We start from the raw sequence: 17299 nt of genomic DNA on the forward strand, positions 1-17299 counted from the left end.
ATATCAGTTCTAAAAGTATCTTAGACCATTTAATAAACTGAATTTTTTCTAGGCACAATCTTTATCCCATTGTAACAAATATCTAGTAATTTTTCTCTCTTTAGAAGACCAAAATAATCACAAGATTACAGTGATCATGAAAATAAAAAGATAAGCGATATTCCACTCCAAATAAAATTCCACCTAAACAGGAGAGTGGCAAAACATGACTCATTTTTTTCACACAAAGCAACAAGAGTCAAGACAGACATTATGCCCAAGTGAGGGATATGAGTGGTAAGACAGCAAGCGGGTCCCAATTCCTCATGGTTGTAGCTGCGGTTTTAACTTGACTAAGTTATAAATTAACAGCTCAAGTCAAGTGCATAAGGTCAGTATCAGTAGAAGTAAAAACTCCCCCAAAATGTTCAATCTTTAGTGAAGATGATGGCATGGGGAAAGCTTCCACACCAAAATCAACACATCCCAATGCACAGCAGACACACAGTGAAGCAAAACACATTTAGCATTCTGCACCTCTATGGTTCACCTTACATTTTCAATTTGTGAACAATGAGGAATAGCAGAATGTGGTTTATCAGTCAGTATGTAATCTGCTCTGGTTTCCTTTTCAACAGAGAACCTAAGTGGCTATACCAATGAAAAGAGATTATCAACCAGGTCAGCAGCTTCTTAAACAAATTCAACCAGGGACCAGGGAAAAAGGCTCTGAGACTTGGATGAAAAATATCTTCTATTTCCCCCTTTTTCTGCCTTTAGAAATCATACTCCTTCTTCAAAGTTTTGCTCAAATGCCTTCTCTTTTGGAAAGGCTTCCTAATCTCTCAATTGAAAAATAGGATTCCCTCTAATACCATATTCTAATTAGCTAATGGTAACCAAATTTATATCCATGCCTGGTCCTCTCCCTTGATCACGGCTTGCAAGTGTATTAAGCATCTTAAGCTGCAACAACACTCTTAAATCCCACTCCCCTCCCCCAAACCCACTGCTTCCCATCTCAGGAAAAGGAACCACCACTCATTAACATGCTTGGGCCAAAAGCAATTACCCTAGATTCCTCTCTTCCTTCCCCACTCCACATTTAACCCATCAGCCAGTTCTACCTTCAGAACAGATCTGGAATCGGAGCACTTCTCACCACATTCTCTCCACCGCCACCACCCTGGTACTAGCCACGGTCTCTCATGTACTCTGGGCCTGGATTCATGCAGTAGCCTTACGGCTTGCACATACCATCTCACAATCTCACACCTCTCAGAGCCTACTCTCCCTACTTCACACTGTGGTCTTTTAAAAACGGACTCCTGCTCAGAATCCTCCACGGCTTCTCATCCCACAACAAAATCCCAAGTCTGTCCTGTGGCTGGCCTACCAGGAAGGCTCCTCCTGTCTCTGAGTCCATCTCCTGAGCCACTCCATCACTCCTCTGCAGGCACAATGATCTTGCTGCTGCTCCGTGAATACACCAAACTCAGTGCCACCTTGGGGCCTTGCACTTGCCCTTCCCTGTCTGGAATGGTCTTCCCCCAAATGTGTGTATGGCTTGCACACTCATTTGATACAGGTCTCAGTTCAAATATCACCTTCTCAGGGACATGGCCTTCTCCAATCACCCTTTTTAATATAGAACCCCTTTAATATAATGCCAAACCCCTTTAACCTCTACACAACAACCCCCCCTTCGACTGCCCCATTATCTGGCACCATGTTATATGTATTTCCTGGTTTTTTATTTAGTGCCCATCTTTCCCACCAGAAGATGAGCTAAGGCAAAGGTTTTGTCAGTTTTTTCACCTTGGTCTCTCAGGTATCCAGAACAGTACTTAGCACACTGTAGGCATTCAGTAAGTACCTGATGAATGAACTGTCCAGGTGCTGTGCTAAAGCCCTCCAGCTACAGAGACAGCTCTGTTCCTCCTGCCAGAACCCTGGGAAGACAGTAAGCATGCTTGGGGAACCATTCCAGGACCCATCCAGAATTAAGAAATAAGAATCTGGGATTGAGGCTCTAGGATGATATATTTTGGGAAGAAAAAGAAGAGAGAGAGAGAGAAATTATCAAATGATAGTGATATTAGTTAATGTTTAATTGTGCCAGGTCTGGGACACCTGGCTGGCTCAGACAGTAGAGCATATGACTCTTGATCTCAGGGGCATGAGTTCGAGCCTCACGTTGTGGGTAGAGACTACACAAAAATGAAAAATAAAATCTTAAAAAAAAAAAAATTGTGCCAGGTCTATTCTAAGCACTTCACATGTGTTAACTCATTTAAACCTAACATGCCCCGTAGTGAAGACTATGAGGCACATAAAAGTTAGATACTTTATCCAAGATCATGTGACTTTTAGGGAGCAGGTCCAGAGTTCACCTCTGAACTGGTGGGCTGTACACTACCTCTCGTTGCACTGAATGCTGCACTAAAGCTAAGGGTGGGGGGCTGAACCCTGAGGGAAGTCCTGGAGTCTGAAAAGATGAAGGAACCCACCTTTTGAGCTGCAGGAAAGCCCTGGTGAGAGCCGTGTGGTGTGATCAAAGTGGGGCCTTCACAGGGGACGTCACAGGGGTACAGAAGGGATACGAGGGAAGTGAATGAAGCTGAGAAATGCATGGAAGCATGAGGATATGAAAGGAATAATATTAAAAATAATTCTAGGAAGCTTTGCACAGTGGCAGTATCGTAGCCAATGAGGTTTATCCAAGGCGCCATTATTGCTAATTGAAAAATAATTCTAGGAAGACAGGTGTGAGGGAAAAAAACCGGGTCTCTCTTTTCTGACATGGGTTCTGAAAGCATCCATTGCCTCTACAGCATTTACAGCATGTAGTATAAACCAGAAATAAGACATGTGTTTGCACGTGTCTGAGTGTGTGTGTGTGAGGGTTTCTTACTCTAAACAGCTTATAAATAGTCATTTAAAATGGAAAATGAAAGCTGACACTGTTTAAAAAGAGAAAAAGTGCAGCCCAATTTTGAAAGACTTTGATCCTGGCCTAGGAATTCTAAACAATAATCTGTAAGATCTAGGAAGCCAATGAATGCTTTAAAATAAAGAAATAGCATGATCAGATTTCAATTTCAGAAAAACAGCTCTGAAAACTGTACACAGAAGAGCTTTAAGGGTGGGGGAAGAAGGGAGAATCAGAAACAGAGTTGGGACATGGGGCAATAATCCTGAAGGGACAGGGCCTATCCTCAGGATATGGCAGTGGGGATAAAAGAAACACAGTGGTGCAGAGGGTGCTGAGGTGGAGAAGAAGGGGGAGGGGGATAAAAGATGAGTCTGGGACTTCCAGATAACCCAGCACGGTGCAAGGACCATCCCAAGATATGAAAGAAACACTCGATGGGAACAAGTGGATGAATCCTGAATGCAGTACGGAAAATGTTGAGTCTGAGGTGCTTTCATGATAACCAGACAGGCAGGGAGGGATGCCTAGTAGGCATAGCCCAGGGATCAAAAGACCTGCTTGGAAATACAGATTTGGAAATTTTCTGTGCAGGAGTGACAGCTGAAAGCACTGTTAATGAGAAAACATAAAGAGAATGGCACTTAAGTGGAGAAGACAGAGGAAAGAGCCTGGGAAATGTCAACACCCAGTAAAAGAAATGATAAAGAGGTGGGCAGTTCACCAGAAAAGTCAAAAGTAAGTGTCACAGACAGAAACCTGGTGAACTACAAATGGTTTCAGTGGAGTGGTAAGGCCTGAGAATTGAAAGGAAAGTGAAGACGTAAACCAGTAATTGCGATTCATTGTTTCCAGAAATTTAGTTGTGATGGAAGACTGGCCATTCACTTAAGTGGGGGAAGGTCTGGGGGAATGCGATTTCTTTTCAGGAAGGGGAAACTGCAGCATGTTTGTAGGCACAGGGCAGGAGTTAAGTAGAAGAGAAATCTGAGACACCAGAATAGGCTGACTAATGGAGCAAGATACCATATGTGACGGGAAAGGAAAGAACACGGGGTGAGAAGCCAGTTCTGGCTCTGAAATAGGAGGTGAGGATGGGTGAGAAGAGAAGTCTGCAGGAGAGAGAAAAGTGCCCGCACAGGGTAGAAACTCCTTACATATTTCTGAGTGGAAGGCACTGTGCCCACACGGATCAGCTACTCCCACTGGCTTTACTGGTGGGTCTCACCATTCCTCACCATACAAAGTCCCCTCCTCTCTTCCGTTTCTCTCCATCCTCAGCCTTCTTATGCCCAGACACCATGATGCCCTGAGACCCTGCCATGTGACACGCACAACACAAGGCTCTGGTATCTGGGGAGGAAAGACACGTCCAAAAAGGGCAAAGATCTTCTTGATTAATGAGGAAGGGAGTCAAGAAACCAAACACACCTTACTAAGTGTGGGGGTATGGACCCAGACACATGTGAGTGGAGAGTGACAGGAGAGTGACCCCAAGAACGGAAGCTGTGTTGAGCCTTGAAGGGAAGTGGGAGGGGCAGCAGACGTGACGAGGAACATACTCATTCTGCAAAGCCCTAGACCAGGAAGGAGAAAAGGCTGGAACACAGATGAAGGAAAGACAGGGGATCAAGGGGAACAGGCCCAAATGATTTTCCAGGGGCGCCTGGGTGGCTCAGCCATTGAGCGTCTGCCTTCGGCTCGGGTCGTGGTCCCAGGGTCCTGGGATCGAGCCAGCATCAGGCTCCCTGCTCAGTGGGGAGCCTGCTTTTCCCTCTCCACACCCCCTGCTTGTGTTCCATCTCTCTATCAAATAAATAAATAAAATCTTTAAAAAAAAATGATTTTCCAGGTCTTGTTAAAAAATTTAAACTTCAGGGATGCCTGGCTTGCTCAGTCAGTGGAGCACGCAACTCTTGATCTCAAGATTGTAGGTCCGAGCCCCACAGTGGGTGTAGAGATTACCTAAAAATAAAACCTTACAAAAAAAATTTAGGGGGGCCTGGGTGGCTCAGTCGGTTGAGTGTCTGGTTGGTTTCAGCTCAGGTCATGATCTCAGGGTCGTGGGATCAAGCCCCACATCGTGCTCTGTGCTCGGCGCAGGGTCTGCTTCTCTCCCTCTCCTTCTGCCCCTCCCCCCAACTCATTCTCTCCCTCTCTCTAAAATAAATAAATAAATCTTCTAAAAAATTTAAAATCATGCTTTTGACAATGGAGAGACATTTAATGATTTTAAGCAAGCAAGAGATGAGCTCAGATCTGCATATTTGAAAGTGTCATTGGTATAGAGAGAAGGGAGAAGACTCAGACAGGAAGGCCAATCAAGAGGCTATTACAGTCATCCAGGGGGAAATGAGGCAGCCACAGAGGGGACAAGGAAGAAGGGGCAGATTTGAGTCATGGGCTCTCTGAGTCACTGAACTGGTCAACTGTGTGGATATGGGCACCACTCACACATAGAGATGGCTGCAGGAAGAGGAGATGTGAAGAGAAAAAGCAAAGGGAGTGAGGAAGGCAGTTTGGAGCCTGCTGCATTTGAGGTCCCTGCAGCCCTGTGTATGGGCTTGGGGCAAGCCTGGGGTCATCCATGAGTGCCAGTAGAAGAGCCCCCCAGCAGGGAAAAGTGAAGACAGAGGGAGGGAGGGAGGGAGGGAGGGAGGGAGGGAGGGTACCTGAGAAAGAAAAGCGAGAAGAGGCAGAGAAGGAAACCCTGTAGCCCTCCGCACTACCAACAGGACTCCAGGAGGAGTGGGAGAAAGGGGCCCGCGGGGCGGAAGAAGCCACCAAGGCTGAGGGAGGGGAAGGAAGAGCGTCAGAGGCAGGACAGCACCAGTAAGGGCCACAGGGAGCACACGGAAGACAGGGACACTGCGCACGTGGGAGCGCGCAGCGATAAGGGTAAGGAGGGTCCTGGGTACCCGCAGCAGGAGCGAGGGGCCGTAAGAAGAGGTATTAAGACTGCTATCTGCAGAAGCCTGTCGGGACCAAAGGGGATGTGAGGGGAGCCGTGAGAGAGGGCAAGCATGACTGAGAAAGCAGTCAAAGACGGAAGAGAGCACACTCGGAGGCTTACTGGTGACCACTGACTGGCCGAGCACTACACTCAGGGCCTCCATGCGAGCGGGATATGTAGAGAAAAAAGGAAATGATCTTGCTTTAAAGGAGAGAGGTAACAAAGGCATTCATTTAAAAAAGTAGCGATAAAATAAAAAGACCCAAATGAACGTTGGAAGTTTTCTTGGAACTTCTTCAGATGACCTCCCATGTTTCTTCCACCTCTGCTGTTCCGAGTGAGATTAGAGGTCAGCTAGACACCCACGGTAACTGTGATCCTTCTGTCCCCAAATCACAGGAGGAAGTTTTGAATGAGTACACCTGCAGATTCTCTAAGGAGTGATTCATGGCTTTCCTTCATCCAATTAGTAAAGCAGTGTCTGACTTTAAAAAGGTCAAAAAGCACGGATTTAGATTTTCAGAGCAGTCCATCAGGATACATTTATATGCCAACAAATCAATTCAACCAGCAGAATGAGAATTCAAATAAGGCTCCACAAGGACAAACCTCTGGATTTTCCAGCAAACCTCTCTTTTTATTCTTATATATGCTTCTATTTCAAACGGTCATACCAAACACTAAAAAAATGACCATGTACAGGGTTGTATCCCTTCTTTGGAGTTAGCAGAAGAAAAGGATAAGAAAAGAATACATTCATTACTAAGTGAAAGAAATCAGTCTGAAAAGGCTAAGCCTGCATGATTCCAACTCTATGGCGTTCTGAAGAAGAAAAAACTATGGAGACAGTAAAAACATCAGTAGTTGCCAGGGGTTGTTGAGGAGAGAGGGGTGACTGGGTGGAAAACAGGATTTTTAGGGCAGTGAAAATATTCTGTATGATATTATGATGGTGAATATTTGTCATTGTACATGTGTCCAAACCCACAGAATGGACGACACTGAGAGCGAACCCTAATGTACAGAGTGGACTGTAGGTGATGATGATGGGTCAGTGTAGGGTCATCAGTTGTAACAAATGTGCCACTCCTGTGGGGGACGCTGACAACTGGGGAGGCTATGCACATGGTAACAAAGGGTATATACAAAATCTCTGTACCTTTCTGTTAATTTTACTGTGAATCTAAAACTGCTCCCAAAAAGGGGGGAGGGTGGTCCTTAAAAAGTACCTACTGGGTTTTTTTTCACTACTGGGAAAAACTAAAGAAATAGAACCTAAAGGAGCTTGCATTCTAGAAGAAAAAATAAAGCAGTAAGAAAATGAAGCACTGAGGGTGCCTGGGTGGCTCAGTTGGTTAAGCGACTGCCTTCGGCTCAGGTCATGATCCTGGAGTCCCGGGATCGAGTCCCGCATCAGGCTCCCTGCTCGGCAGGGAGTCTGCTTCTCCCTCTGACCCTCCTCCCTCTCAGGCTCTCTGTCTCTCATTCTCTCTCTCTCAAATAAATAAATAAAATCTTTAAAAAAAAAAAAGAAAATGAAGCACTGAGAGTAAGGCATAAACAAAATATGCAAATGATATACAATCTGTACAATTTGAGGAGATGTAGAAAAAACTAGATGAGAATATCTCCAAGAATACTCAGGAAAGGTCAATAGAAGAGTGAGCTTTTAAAGAGGAAAAGAGTGTTTGTTAATTAAATATTCAGGCGCCTGCTAGTACAAAGCACACTGGTAGGAACTATGGGAAATACAAGCCCCTTTTCTGCCCTCAAGGAGCTTTCCATCTTTCTTCTTCAGCTGAAGTAAACTTTCATCTCACGTTCTCAAGGCTCAAGCTGGAAGGAACACCAAGAGATGTTCAGTTCAGGGGTGCCTGGGTGGCTCAGTCATTAAGCATCTGCCTTCGGCTCAGGTCATGATCCCAGGGTCCTGGGATCGAGCCCCACACTGCTTCTCCCTCTCTCACTGTGCCTCTCTCTGTCAAATAAATAAATAACTAATTAAAAAAAAAAGAGAGAGAGATGTTCAGTTCAAGCGCCCTCCCCCAACAGAAGAGGAAATCAAAGCCAGTGATCCTCGCTGAGTGTCCCCAAGTGACAGCAAGGGCAGGCACAAAGTTTCCCTTTGTAATACAGGGCACACAGGCTTTGCAGGCTGAAAGACGTCGGTGCAAATTACACCTTTCACCAAGTCCTGGGCCTATGTTCTCTCACTTCTAAACCGGGAATGGTGGGGCGCCTGGGTGGGGCAGTCAGTTAAGTGTCTGACTCTTGGTTTGGGCTCAGGTTATGACCTCAGAGTTGTGGGATCGAGCCCTTCTGGTTCTGTGCTAATGTGGAGTCTGTTTGAGATTCTCTTTCTCTCCCTCACCCTCTACCCCACACCCTTCCCCCCCCTTAGATGAATAAATCTTTAAAAAATAAAAAATAAACCGGAGATGGTGATAACAGGACTTCTGAGATAGGTACCATTCCTTTCCTTCCCTTCCCTCTACTGTACTATACATGCTGAATGGTGAAACTAAAGGCTAAACTCGTCCCCAGTCAAGTGACATCATCTGGGGTCTCAGGCACTGAGAAAATAAAGGACTTCCAGTAGGTAGAAGGGCAGATACAGTGACAACATTAGCACATAATTGTCAACACTAATAAATTAATGACACAGTCAGAAGCGATCAAGTTAGAACAGAAGTTCTTAAGGGAAAAAAAGAAGTGGCAGAAAGATTTGCTGAAAGTCAGTAAACTCAGTCACTCGAAGGTTCCAGAACAACTCTATACTTCGTGGCAGCAGTACCGTGGAGGCCACGGAGGCCATTACTGGATTACGATTACAGTTAAGCACCGTTCCTTTTTCTCTCATTTCTCTTTCACTTCTTCTCGATTCCCACTGTCCTGTTTCCAGTCCTTCTTTCAACTTCCTAACAACAGAATACATAAGAAAATCTAGGGCTTTCCTAGGCAGCCATGCTCCCACTCATGGTTCAAGGGAAGAAAGAGTGCCAACATGGTGATAAAGGACACAGGCTTTGCAGTCAGACGGACCTTGGCTCCAATCCCAGCTCTGCCTCTAATGCAGGTTCATGAACCTGAAGATAACCGTATCTACTTCCTAAGCCTGTTGTTAGAATTAAGTAAACGAGCAGGTTTAGAAAACTTGCCTAGCACACAGTATAAGCCCACTGAGTCATGAATCTCATATGCCTCCTTCCCATGAGATCGAAATCCCAAAGAACAACACAGCTTTTTCTAGGCTCCCAACTGGGGACAACACATAAGTGTCCTGTCTCCATAGTCTTCTCTCCCCCTCTACCACCTAGAAGCTCGGTACTTTATGAGCCAGGACTCCTCCCCAGTCCCCAACAAAATGCCTGGCCCATAGGAAGCTTTCACTATGTGGTGATAGAAACAACCCCGAATCAGTCATGTTTATTCCACCAGACAAGAAGGGGTTGTCTGTCCATGAAGAAAACCTCAAAGGATGAATTGCAGAAAAGAAAGAAACCCCAAATATTCACAATTGGATGATCATCTGTTATGCACACAATCATCATATCCATGCATGTCTCTAAACCCTCTCCAGTCGGATTCCTATGCTTGCAGGTCATCACTTGGGAAAACGAGGACTTCCAAAGTACACCTCATACAGAATAAAAGAGCACTTTTTGTTATACACCTTGATTTAGTCTCTTTCAGCATTTGAGAAATCTCTAGTTATATATTAACTTACCCTGTTTGCTTCCTGCTGAAGGGAGGGACCTATCAGGAACACTCAGGACTAAAGGCTTGGCAGCCCTACCTGTAAAGTTTAAAGTTTAAGGTGGCATCTATAAAGGTCATTTATGTTAGATACTCCTGTCTTCATAAACACCCTTCAAACTTCTCTAATTCCCCCTTCACAAACCTGCAAACCTGTGACATCCCTATCACACGCACATGTCACGCCACCGTCCAAAGACTCAATAACAGAACTGCAAATTACTTGAAAGCTAATGTTTTCTATGTACATAATCATGAAACACCACCAAAATCTGATATAAAAACTGAATATTCACAAGGTAAACCAAAGAATGCTTCCAAAGCATTTGTCATCAATATGAACTTTTTTAAAGAGTATGGTACAAAATCCCTCATAAAAAAATTCCACAAAGAGGGGCATCTGGGTGGCTCAGTCGGTTAAGCGTCTGCCTTCAGTTCAGGTCATGATCTCGGGGTCCTGGGATCAAGCCCTGCATCAGGCTCTCTGCTCAGTGGGGAGTCTGCTTCTCCCTCTCCCTCTGCCCCTCCCCACAGCTCATGCATGCATGCACTCTCTCTCTCAAATAAATAAATAAAATCTTTAAAAAAAATTCCACAAAGAATAATTCTTAATTAATTCATGTTCTTAAGCAATTATCCTGACAACTACTAATACTTCCTTAATGGTTATGAATTCTCTGCATTCCTCCCCCAAGAATGAACCCCTTTATGAGTTCACTCTAAAGAGATGACAGTGATACACTGGAAAGAAATGGGCTTTGGTGCTAGACACCAGGGTTAAATCCTTGCACCCCCATTTACCACTATAGCCTCATTCAGGGGCCAGCTGTCTAACCACTGAGTAACTGGTCTCACAGGATTATGCCGTAGGTTAAGCAAGACAAAGAACATAAAGCATCTACAACAGTCCCTACACTTTGTGGACTACCTTCTGGAAATGAAACATTTATCTTCTAAAAATGTTCGTTCTTCCCCGACCTTTTCTTTCCAAATGAACATCAGCATACCACCACAGCTGCTGCTCTTAGCTCCAGACCCAACCCAGAGGGGAAGCAGAGGGAGTCTACCACTTGGCCCCTTACAAATATGCCCTCTGCTCCTAGCTCCCTAGGTTCAGCTTTCTATTCCACTCCATTCTCTCTGCACCCTCCAGCCTGTAGAGACAATCCAAGCAACTGAGCTCTAAAGGTTCCAAGCCCCATCACAAGCAATTCAAATCCAGGTAAATGGTCCAGGAGTCCACTCCACTGCCTTAAAGAACAATCCAAAAGACTCAAACAGTCTCTCATTCTCTCCCCCAAAATATTTATTTCCCTAACCACCCTTCCCAGATAGACTAATGTAGGAGCCTACCGAATTGCCCACGTGTACTAATTCGAACACATTATGAGTTATCAGTAGGAATGTGTACCGACCAGCCATACTTGAGGTGCCCACGTGGCCATGTACACATACACACAAGCCAAAAGTCTGACTACTGAAGACATTATCTGACACTGATGAAAAGAAATACTAACCTACCAGTCAAAACCTGATGATAACCCTCTGAAATGATAAAGGAAAACTCTAAGAAGGTGTTTCTACAGCTTTACAGTTTTGTGCAGTTAATGCTAAAATGTTATTAAAAGAAAGCACTTAAAGACTGTTTCCCATGGAACTATCCCCATTTTCTCAATGATTTTTTTTTTTATGTAAGGAAGGAAACACTAAAGCACATTAAGGCATTGTATCTAGATATCAATGGCTTCTGTTAACACATTTAGCATTTTGAAAAAGAGATATTCTAGAGATACTTTTTTGCCACATTGATTTTTTTTTAAATAATCTTAAAATGTTTGTCAAGTTCAGTAACTTTGTTTCCATAAACAAAGCTCTTTAAACAACTCTTGTTTTTATAAAGCCAGCAGCCCAGGTCCATCAGGTAAAAACTTCAAAGAGGGCACATATCCACTGAGCAAGGGCCAAAGCAATCCTAGATGTGCTATGCTGATGACAGCCTGAAAGGGGCCGAAAATGACAGAAAACGAGGAAGCAAGCCTGGAAACCATAATGTAACTTTGTTTTTAACACAATCCCCGCTGCAAAATAACTGTGCAGAAGGCTTTTATTTTATTTTATTAAAGACACTCTATGGCAACCTTGTCTTGACTAATGGAACCCAGCACTCTTTGTGTTGGTCTTTCTTGTCATCTTGCTGAAAGCTGTGCTCATTTGTTCCAAATCATGGTCATCCTTCAGATGGCAAATTTTTCAAATACAAATGGGGGATGGATGAAGCAATCTTGGAGGTAATTCCTTATGTAAAAATTCAAGCTTCAGGTTTTAAAATTTGAGCCTAAGGGTAATACTTAAGTGATAACCAGAACAGTTTACTCCCTTGACTCCTCCCCTAATTTTCAACTACCAAATGGTTGGTACTGCAGGTCAAAGTTCTCAGTATTTTGTCCTCAGAACTGGAAAAAAGAATGCTATATAATTTTAATAAATAAAGGACAGTGTTAATAATATTTAAGAGTTCACCTCTTTGATGAGCATCCATTCAGAGTAATTATTTTAATAAAGCCATACACAGATGCCAAGCTACCAAGCAATCATGAAGAGAACTATGGTACATGTCACAACCATACTCGTCAAGGAGCTGTCACCACTTTCCAGATATAAGCACATGGCCAAGTGGATCCATTTCTCCCCCTAAGGAGTTAACCATGAAGAAGAGAAGTAAGTAAGTGAATAAAAGAAAGTTAACTTCTGATTCACATTTTTCTCCCAGGAACATAAACTCAGAAGTAAATAGTACAATCTAAGAAGATTTAAGTTTGACTAAAGCTTAGTAAGTTTAATGCCACTTGCTTTTGATGAGCAAGCTGGTTAATAATTAAATAAATGAAGATAATCTATTCAGGATGGATTTAAACCACCACCATAAAGAATCTTAAGCACACTGCTGACATTTTGTTGTGCTGTAAAACACAGTCTGTTCTATGTGATCATGAAATGTTAAGGAAATCAGTGCTATACTAAAGCTAAAGAATTAATGCTGTACTTAGCATCTGAAAGATAATTACTGCATCTAACGGACTATATCTACAGGGTTTTATAATTTTTAGCTTCCTAAACAATATTAAATTACACATTAACTTAAGGGGGTGAACTAATGATTCTAAGCATGCTCTCCTCACACAAAAGACAGTGTCACTAACCTATCCTCCATCTACAGCACCCAGGTTCCTATTTTCTCCCCAAAGCGGTCATCAACCACACCAATCTATCGGTGTCATCCCTACTGACCAACAGCGAGATGTCCTGAAGGCCACTGGGTTCGTCTCAGAATAAAGCAAAGGTCCACAGTGGGTTTAAACCTCAACTAATCAGCTCATGAGGACAGTTAACAGCCCACTCTCACGTGACTGCTTCATGGGGGGGAGCGGGTGCTAGGATGTGAAGAATGATAAGAGTCTTGAACTCTTGAACAATGACCAAAAAAAACACAAGACATACTATTTACCACAGATGGAATCTGATAGGAGTAGAGAGAGAGGAGAAAGAAAAGAACAGACACAAAGTGACTCACTCAGAAAGCTGTCTTTGAGCTGGGCAACAAGTGGGGCCTCAGGGTCAGGAAATGCAAGGGAAAGGAAGAGTTGGCCTTGAAAGACCTCAGATCAACAGAAAGAGTAACAACAGAAAGCACTTTTCACAGGTTTCCAAAGAACTTTAACTCTTTCAGAAACGTTACCCACCCCGCCCCCGGAAGAGCTCATACTATTTCACCAGGGAAAACGTCACAGTGTCATGCTTCTTTTCTGATTCTTAACACAATGCAGCCTGGCACTTTCTAGCAGTCCGAACAAAGTCACATAAGTCTGCGTTCCCTTTTCCTCAGTGGTATCTTTAACTTCAACATAATCACAAAAAATGCCCAAGATGAAAAAGAATCCAACATATATAATCCCATATCATCTTTTTTTTTTTTAAAAGATTTTATTTATTTGACAGAGACACAGCAAGAGAGGGAACACAAGCAGGGGGAGTGGGAGAGGGAGAGAAGCAGGCTTCCTGCCAAGCAGTGAGCCGGACGCAGGGCTCGATCCCAGGACTCCGGTATCATGACCTGAGCCGAAGGCAAACGCTTAACGACTGAGCCACCCAGGTGCCCCTAATCCCATATCATCTTAAACTGCATTTAAAAGATGCTTCTTTTTTTCCATTAAAAGATAATTAACTTTTTTCCTTTGGATGCTAAGTTGTGTTGTTTTAGGCATTTTAATTATTGCCTTCTTATTAAGTTAGCTTGCAGGTTTGATTCATCTAAGTGAACCACCTGAAGTCAGAGTCATCACCCTGAGTAACTTGGAAGAGATCAGTTAAATGTGGCAGTTCTCATCCTGAAATGAATGAACTCTATACAGCAAACCAGAGTACTGAGCCTCTATTCTAATTTGTCTTAGTGCTCAGCTTAAGACAAATAAACCAATCTCATAAACTAGTTTACACATGCCTACAGAGGCCTCTTCTGAAGTCATGAGCCAACAGCCTTCAACAATTTGACACCATGACTTCTCTTGGACCACTTCCCTAGTAAAAATATCCCGTGACTTTGGCCGTCATTACTTTGGCCAACCCAGGGCCAGAAAGATCACTGTTCTCTGCTTTACCTTTCAGGTAAAGAAGCTGAAATGATGAAACCAGTTGTCTAAATACAACCTCCAATATCTGTATAATATTGTGTGTTTACAAAGCTGCTGAACAGCCATAATATCTACTCCTAAGCAACAACAAAACTTTCTACAGGAGGCAAGGGTTCCATCCCCATGGACTGAAGAATGACCTAACGTTGAGGAGTGAAGCTGCCAGCCCAAGGTCAAACATCTTTACATGAAAGAACTGGTACAAAAACTTTAATTTTCTCCAATCAGGACCTCTTTCCATAACATAACATTAGAGGAGTGTATGTACTGGGAGGCAGGTGGGGGGATGGGAATCAATGGAGGAAGGACTAGCTAAGGAAAAGCAACACAATCTGAACTTGGATATTGGTTGTGTCTGTGCACAGAAGGCCTTGATCTTACTCCTACCTGCTAGCTAGCCTCATCTCCTACCTTGCCTTGCAACCCCAACAAATGCTCTTTGCTGCTGTCATTCCGAACTCCTAGTGGCATCCCAAAGGGGCCCAATCATCTCAGTCTTTTTGCCTCTATACGTGGGATTTCCTCTGCCTGACATGCTCCCCACCCATTTCTTCTTTTAGTCTGCTTCCACCTGACCTTTAAACTCAGCTCAAATGACATATTTTTCAGGAGGTGACCTCCTTACTGCTCTTGGAGCACTGTGATTACCTTCTATCATGGCACCGTCCTGGATGATTCTGTCATCTGCCCCCTTCCCTAGACTTAAGTTCTGGGGTGGGGTGTTGAAGGAGAATGTAATTCGTCTTCCCTGGTATCTGACATGTGGAGCAGACACTCAGTAAATGTTTGTGAACTAAATGAATGAATGTGCCAGTACTCAGGAGTAGCTCAACCATGCTTCTGGGGTAGAGAACTTCGGACAATTCGAGCGCAAACCATCACCCTCCACCTTCACTTTCGCTACTTGGATTCCTTTCCCAGGCTGGCTGCTCCAGGAGAAGGCCATGAGAACATCACCCAAGCCAAAGTACTGTCAGAGAACTACAATCCAGGTTAGGTTTGTGGGGTTTCTTGTTTTTGTTTTATTTTCATTTTAACTGGAAAACCTTTGGTTCTTTATACCATGTGGAGGCATTTCAGATTGTTATCTTGGGAGGCAAAGTGGCAGCCACAGTTCTGGAGTATTCCTCAGGGGTCAGATAGCATAACTGTTAAAGAGTGTGAGCCCTGAAGTCTGAGTTCAAATGTGCCACGTGCCAACTGCGTAACTTTGGGTAAGTTACCCTATACTACCTCCTGCCAGTCCATATAAACTAGGGTGTCTCTGGCCAGCATTCATTCCACAGATACCTACTGAGCACCTATGGAGGGCCAAGTGCTGGCGGTCCCTGGTGACCTGGCCATCAGACATAAAGTAAACTCTCATCACATCACCTGCTGTATTTCCTTCACTGAACTTACCACTACCTGAAATATTCTTGTTTGCTGATTTGCTCCCCCCCCCCCCTCCCCACGAGAAGGGAAGCTCCATGATGCCAGGGGACTGGTCTCTTGTTCATTCTTTGTCTCTCCAGTGCCAAGCACATACCTAGTACACGGCTACTCAACACGTCCTAAAAGAAGGACTGGGAAAGTCTACGTGGTCCCCACTGCCCCATGACACTTGTACTTCAGTGGGGAAGGCAGGGGAGGGGAAAAAAACCATAAAAAGTCGAAAGCTGCACTTTACACAGGACCCTGGCTTGCCACCAGCACACGGGGCGCACTGGGCTTCCCCTGGCTCCAGGTCCAGGCTGCTCTGGGCGGGAAAGGACCTCGGCCCCCGGGGGCCCCCCGCACGCCCCCAGCCTCACAGAAGTGGGCCACGGGCACCAGGAGGCCAGCAGAAGACAAGCAGAGCCCTGTCCCATCACAGCTGCGGGGGCGCTTCCACTCATTCATCCCACAGACGTTGATCGGGCTCCTAGAGTGTGCTGGGCACCGGCAGACAAACGGCCAGGTCCTGTCCTCATGGAGTTTCCCTTCTCGTGCAGAAACGCAGTAAACAAGTGCGTAAAACGGCCCTCTGAGGTGGTGTGAGTGCCCTGCCGGCGCGGAACCGAGGTGTCACTGGGGACGACCGCCGGTGCCCGCCGCGGGCCGCCCGGAGGAGGCAGCCCCGGGGAAGGGCAGCCCCGCGGAGGGCGGCGCGCGCTCGGCCCGAGGACCACCCCCCCAGAGGCTGGACGGTGGCCGCGCCCAGCGCCTCGAGGGCCGGGCGCGCGCGGGGAGGCGCGGGGCGAGGCGCGGGCCCGGGACGCCCGGCGGCCCGACGGACTCCGGGCGCGGGACGCGCGCGCCGTCGGGCGGGGCGGGGACCGCGGGCCGGGCGGGCACCCACGTCACCGCCGCGCCGCCGGTGCCTGCGAGCGCGGGAGGGGGCGCGGGGCGGCAGGGCCGGGCCCGCGGCCGAACATGGCGGGCCTCCGGCTTACCTCGGAATTTGAGCTCGTGCTGCGGCTCGAGGCTCAGGACCTGCTCCACCTTCGCCATGTTCCTCAGCGGCGGGGCACCTCTGCCGGGGAGACCCCCTGAGAGGTCACCTGAGGCGGGAGGCGTTAATGCTGCGCCCCCTTTAAATTCGGAAAGGGGGGGGCCGGCCGGGACGCGGGCGGGGGTCGTCTACGGGGTGCGCGCGGGGGGGGGGCGCGGCCTACGCGGTGCAGGCGCAGGGGCGGAGGGCAAGGGCGAGGCCGCGGTGCCCGACGAGCGCACGGCACGCACGCACGCAGCGACGCACGCACGCACGCACGCAGCGGGCTGGCCGGCTGGGCCCTGCGCGCGCTCGGGCGGCGGGAAGCTGCGCGCGCGGAGCCCCTCCCGGCGCTGTGCGCAGGCGCGGCGCGGCCGCAGGGCGGGGCTACCGAGTAGCAGGGGGCGGGGCGTCATGCAGGTCTGGAGGCGGGGCCGTCCGGGATGCTCAGAAGTGAGGACAGTCATCTCAAAGGTTATTTACTCAGGGCCCATGGGGACCAACCACTGTGTAAAGTGCTTTAGTCAATAAAAAGAAGA

General features: G+C 46.2%; 1 protein-coding gene and 1 non-coding gene across 2 annotated transcripts in view; one reads left to right on the forward strand and one right to left on the reverse strand.

Annotated features, from left to right (window-relative positions):
* VAPB (VAMP associated protein B and C) overlaps window positions 1-16995 on the reverse strand; it is a 59020-nt gene extending 42025 nt beyond the window's left edge. The window contains exon 1 of the mRNA XM_081832531.1: window positions 16723-16995. Within this exon, the coding sequence (XP_081688657.1) occupies window positions 16723-16780 (58 nt within the window). The 5' untranslated portion in view covers window positions 16781-16995. The remainder of the gene's footprint in view (window positions 1-16722) is intronic.
* LOC115938909 (U4 spliceosomal RNA) lies at window positions 2660-2800 on the forward strand. Its single transcript, XR_004073902.1, has one exon. It is a non-coding gene; the product is annotated as a U4 spliceosomal RNA (small nuclear RNA).
* Window positions 16996-17299: the final 304 nt, after the last annotated feature.

The sequence above is a fragment of the Leptonychotes weddellii genome, chromosome 10 (genome assembly GCF_054177405.1).
Source record: "Leptonychotes weddellii isolate Sample4059 chromosome 10, ASM5417740v2, whole genome shotgun sequence".
Taxonomy (NCBI): Eukaryota; Metazoa; Chordata; class Mammalia; order Carnivora; family Phocidae; genus Leptonychotes; species Leptonychotes weddellii.